Source organism: Apteryx mantelli, chromosome 6 (assembly GCF_036417845.1).
Source record: "Apteryx mantelli isolate bAptMan1 chromosome 6, bAptMan1.hap1, whole genome shotgun sequence".
NCBI lineage: Eukaryota > Metazoa > Chordata > Aves > Apterygiformes > Apterygidae > Apteryx > Apteryx mantelli.
Window position 1 is genome coordinate 28,890,812 of NC_089983.1, and position 6,000 is coordinate 28,896,811.

The following is a 6,000-nucleotide window of genomic DNA, read 5'->3' on the forward strand; positions in this document are numbered from 1 at the left end:
CAACCTGTTATTCTTCTATTCGCCCTCCTGAGTTTTCGTCACCTCTTAGCAAGCTCTCACTGAATTTGAGAGCGCTTGTATGCAACCTCATTAAAACACATTTCATGGGGATTCGAAGTCTACATGTAGCTAATCTTGTATCCATTCAGAGAATTCAGTTGAAAAGCATTCTTTAATCTAGGATTATTTACTATTATTTCTGGGCAGTAAATCTGTTCAGTTTCTCACTGCTTGCAGATTGCTTCTGCTCATGTTTGAATGCATGTGTCTTTAAGGTTTGATATCCCTCTTGCACATTTTTTAACAGTGCATCTTTGATCTTATTATGATGTCATACTATAGAATATATATAGTATTAAACCTCCTTTAGTTGTCTTGGCTAACACAGAATTATGACTTACCTGCAGTATCCAGGTATCCACATTTTGGGAAGGAGGTTGTTTTAATACACAAGTAATCTTGGTAATAGTTGAGGAAACACAGAAATATTGTGCAGTATAATTTGTATTTTAAGAAAATTTTTTTCGTAAGTCTGAAAAAAATGGCAAAAAAATTAATGAAAGGATGCATTCATTCCCTAAACAGCAAATTGCAAATACTAAGAGCTTTTCTTGTTTGCTGCAGTTTGTATATAGTAGCTGTAGTTATGGTAAGCACAAAATACAAGGTAATAGGTTCCAGGGTGCATTAAATATTAGACAATATTAGTTGATAAGGAAGGCATTTAAAAAATCTAGACTGATCTAGATATGTTACTTAGCATGGCTTTGAGGGGGGGACTGATAGCTAGATAGAGTGCAGAATGATGTTAACAGTAATAGCTTTTTTATCATGGTGTTTTAAGTGCAAAATTCAAACTCCATTTATTTAGTAAATTCCCAATCCAATAACCATTGAAATATCTTAATAGTAACAAATGGTGATGGTTTCAGATGTTTAGCTTGCTGCTTCAGTGGAATAAGACCTACTCTGCTCTGAACAGAGGACTTGTTCTCTGTGTGCGGTAAAAGTAAACTTGAAGCAGAAGTAGCCTCCTGTAATGCTTCTACAAGTAGCAAATAAGCTTATTTTTGTTCATGAAAAAACAATAGCAAATGTCACTGTGTAAATTTTGCGTGCATGATCTAAGAGATCTTTTTCTGATACTGCGTATACACGTATGAACTTATACTCAGGATTTCAATTGCAACAAAGGCATAAAAGGATCAAGAGCATATTATAGGGTGAGCCAATTGTTGTAAGAGTTTCTTGGGGGATATGCCAAAGAGAGTCTGAAGGTGCCCTTCATAAGTAATTTTCCATTACCCACTATTCATCTAACTTACTACTTTGATTTATGCACCACAGAGGTGAAGAATGCATAAAATTACTTCTGAGCTACGGAAACATCTTGTACTTAAGAAACTAACTATTAAAATATTTTGCCTACGGAGGCTGCATTTGTTAAAGCAGACCTAGAGCAACAGTTCAGTCCTAAGCAAGGTGTTTTTATATTCTTACTGTTATATGTGACAAATGAACCTGTTGTGCCAGTTTGTACTGCACCAGATTTTAGTAAAGAATTTCAGCTATACAATATGAAATACTAGATGGTACTGTCAAAAAGAAGGCATCTTTTTGCAAATATTATTGTTTACTCTTTACAGACCGCTTCAATCTCAAAAATTCTGTGGATTGCTATTCTCAACAGACTTGAGAGTTGAAATTACGAGTCTTTGCAGACATTTAGTGTCTGCACAATGGTAAAAGCCAGAATCTGTACGTTAGGTTAGTCACTCTTCACAAGTGAAAACAGCATGGTCACATGAAAAAGCAAATTTGGCTCAAGTCTGGAAAGTTTGGGGCTTTAAAGGATCTTTGTTCTTTAAGTGACCTTTTGGGATAGCTGCAAAGAATATTTTATTTGTCAGTGTTCATTTCTCAGTATTTCTTTGTATAGTTTTTTAACACTGATTAAAAGATTTTTCTAAAATGAAAGATGCAGCTGGCTGCCACTGCTAGAAAATTCACCAAGCAGTCTAAAAGTTTTCCTTCAGCTAAACTGTTTGCTAACTAGGCAATAGGGGGAAAATTTATAGCCTGGCTGTCAAATCCTCCTTTTTAATGTGATATACTAAATGTTTCTGTTTGTACTTGCAGGCCTCTGGCTGTGAAGGCTCTGAGATTCCTGATGAAGTGAAGCTGATTGGGTTTGCTCAGTTAAGTGTCAGCTGATGTCTGTCCCTTGACCCTGAGCTGAATTGTGAGATTGCGCAGGGGCCAGCTTAGATGCAAAGGAAAACTAAAGCACCACACACTGAGTTCTGCTTCATTCTCTAGCAATTCACAAAGTCAGAACAAGCAAAGCCCACAGCTACACCGCTGCTGCTAACATTCAAAATGCTACTAAATGTCTCTTAGCAGTTGATTTGGATTCCCCCTAAGTGAGAAGCCTGTGGAAATGCACTCAGGTGGCTGTATTTATTGGTTACAAAAGGAATTTTCTATCAAGCTTACTTCTTCTTTCATAAACTTTGAGTGATACTATTTTACCTGTACTTGTGGTTGATAATACTGACTCTGTTCTGTTGTATTTAGAAATTAACATAATTATAAAAGTTAATTATTAGCCAAACTTGAATTCTAGTTTTAAAACTGACTGTGAATTTTATTTTTCATATATTTATGCATTACACATCCTAGTTAAAAGAAAATTATTTGACTTGATTATGTGCTATTTGCAGTTAATCTCCCATTATTTAAAAAAGTTTCAGGTGTATCTTTGATATATTTGATAACTTATAGTTTTTTTGAAATTAGTTATTTAGGCGTTAGCAAGCTCTTGTTGGTTGTGTGTCTAAAAACCAATCCACAAACTGATTGTCAAGGGTGTGGGAGGTGCCTTGCAGACATTAATGTTTTTAAGAATGTGCCTGAGGCTGCTTAAATCTAGAATAATCTCCATTTTCTAGAAGTACCATATATATGGGACTATATATATAGCTATCAGAATAAGGAGGGGATATACAGTAGCAAAGATGTTAGAGAAGTTTGAGGTAAACTATGCTTTGTTGGGGACTCTATGAGCTAGAACTACTATAAAATGTTGTCTTTAAGGTAGACTGCTTACTGTGCCCATCTCTGATTTGACTTATCCTGAAGTGATCTAAATTGATTTCATACTGGTGATAAAACTTGAAGAACAGAACTGAAGCTTTACTTGAAATTCTGCAAAATACCAAGGTGGAGTGAAAATAATAGGGCTTTGTGCAATGATCAAGTTAAACTCTGTTACAAAGAAAAACTTCGGACCCAAGTAGTCTTATGCTTAACCTGTGACGTAGGTGTTATGGAGCTAGCAAACTTTAGAAAGATTTTCAAATTTGGAGACATGTTCCTTGGACGTTACAATTTAAACAACTACTTAGCTAATCCTAGATAAAGGGCAGCTCTTTAATGTACTGAAAATGGCAAATATATATTATTAAGAGAAGTTATTTATAATGCCTTGTCATAATTGTTGAGGTGTTCTAGAGCCATTTGCATACAACTCAATGTAATTTCATTCCATTCTATTGTTTACATGATGATTATTCCAAGATGACTGCAAACATAAAAAAAATTAAAAAATAAAAGTGTATTGCACAAACAGATTTGTATTCTGAGTTTCCATGTTCTGTGTGTGTTCCAGCTGTTGCGTGGCAGAGGGATGTTATAAATGTGTGCTGCCTTTGTTTAGTTTATTAAAAATGGCACCAGCTAAAAGGACCTAATTCTTTGGAGTTCAGAGAGGAGAGAAAATGCTGTTTGCCGGCTCACAGGAGAGGACCGTTCTTTACCACTCGCTCTCCAGTGCTTTGTAGAAGCCGTTTTTAAGACTCCCATGAGGTGTTTGTACTTTAAGAAATTATCCTGCGCCCAGCCTTTCACTCCTGACGGTCGCCGGTTTGCGGCGGGAGCAGGGCAGGGCGGGGCCGTGGCTCCTCAGGGCCCTAACGGCTCTCCGGGATGCCGTTGGTGCCCTCGGGGTCATCGCGCGGAGCCCCCGCCCCGCCCTTGGCGGCCCGGCCCGGCCCGGCCCAGCCCAGCCGGGCGCCGCGCTCCGGGACTCCCTGTGGCCCTAGTCCGGCTGAAGAGTAGAAGCGAAGCTTGTAAGTGTGCCGTTCCTGAGCCGCGAGGTGAACGTGGGGTTACTGATACCTACTTTATATCTCTTATTTACGAAGAGTGACTTACCTTGGTGCCCTATAACAGTGTGCTGTCTTCCTGCCCTGTTTCTTTGCTTAATGTTGTACTTGGACTAGCTGGTCCGTATGTTGCTGCAGGCCCAGCAGGGGTCAGTTGGAGGAGCCAGGCAGCGTATTACTGGCAGCCTTAAACTTAGATGTATCTTGAAGCGAAGGCTGTGACACCTGGGTTATCATCAGGCTGGGCAGGGGGTCGTTGGCCTTGGTTATTTCAAATAAGAAAAGGGGCTGCTGTGTGCATGTCTGATTTGGGGAGAAGGTTGCAATTTGGCAGGATTAATTATGTGTTAGCAATTTCTGTACTGAAATAAGAGTAGATAAAAAGGTACTGTAAACCTGTATCTTCTAATATATATCTTCTAACCTGTGATTATCAATTATAGGTTATGCTGTGACTGGTTTGGTTACTAAACAGGACCAAAAGAGTTAGGTTCAAGGCATTGCTGTGGGCTTATTTTTTTGGTACATACACCAAAGTATGCTTCTCAAAGTGTTGCACCTGTATTAAATAATCTATCTGCAAAATAGGTAGCTAGTTAGCCTTCTTTTTCAGGTAAAGAAATGGACATTCAGGGAAGCTTGTTGTTTTCACAGGTCTATAAAAGAAGTGAGAATATCTAATTTAATGAATACTATGTTCTGCTCACTAGACAGCTGCCCTATGAAAGGGGAAAAGGTGTTGGGATACAAATTGCTGCTGCCAAAAGTGCTCATATGCCACATTGGTTGGGGCCACATGAATGTCTAGATAACAAAGAACCTAAATTTTAATTGAAGCAGTCAACAGTATTATACCAAAGTGTAACTGTAACAGTTGCTGCTCACTTCCAGTTTGATGCAGAAATATGGATATGCTTCTCTGGTTTTCCTTGGTTCAGTGAGACAGCAAATTCATGCAGCAGTGTTCTTTATCACAGTTGTGTTGGTGCTGTGTTTTTTTTGTTTTTTTTTTTAACCCTGTTTTTCTGCTGCTACTAAGATGTTAGGAATAAATCCTATGTGAGCAAAATGAGTTCAGAAGAAAAATGGCCTGAGAGAAAAGGTGTAGTTGAAGCTTTATAACCTTTTAATACAAAGTTCATAAAGTAGATTCTGCTCCCAACTTTATACCTACGGATGATGAAAAGATAAAAATATACAGTAAGCTGCGAAAGAAAGTAGTGTGTAAGTGATAAGTAAAAGGAGAAATAGACACCAAATCTAGCAGGAGTTTGCTTCTTTAATATCATATTCATATTCTCTGTTGAATAACAAGGGAAAAGAGAAAACCAGCACTATTCAGTTGATCATGTTTACACGAACAGTATTTAGGAGGTGGATACACTTTCTCATTTGTATGACATGAATTGCTCCAAAGCAGTTGTGGTGTATCTGTTATAAAGGTGTCCCTGAACAACACATTGTGTCTTTTGGTGGATGGATCACCTGGTTTCTTTTAAAGAAAGAGGTGTCTTAATTAACTGGATGAAACTGGAGCAGGTGAGCTACTACACAGCTGTTTCTGAGGCCAGGAAAACAGGGCTTAATCAGTTCCAAAATTTCTGCAGCAATGGTTATATGCCACTGCTTGCAACTGGGCATTTGCAGGCTGTATGGGCTGATGACTTTCAATGTCTGTGGAGCTAGACCTCTTACTGCATTCTGCTTGAGTGTGTTGAAAGTAGCTGTACATTGTGGACTGGGATGAAAGCTGAAAGATGAGGGGAAATAAACTTCTGTAGCTGATCATTATTTTCAAAGTATTAAAAAGGTTTAATATAAATATACAACATCG

General features: G+C 38.2%; 1 protein-coding gene across 1 annotated transcript in view; it reads left to right on the forward strand.

Moving 5' to 3' along the window:
• STK39 (serine/threonine kinase 39) overlaps window positions 1-3,619 on the forward strand; it is a 103,267-nt gene extending 99,648 nt beyond the window's left edge. The window contains exon 17 of the mRNA XM_067299104.1: window positions 2,140-3,619. Coding sequence (XP_067155205.1) covers window positions 2,140-2,214 — 75 coding nt within the window. The 3' untranslated portion in view covers window positions 2,215-3,619. The remainder of the gene's footprint in view (window positions 1-2,139) is intronic.
• Window positions 3,620-6,000: the final 2,381 nt, after the last annotated feature.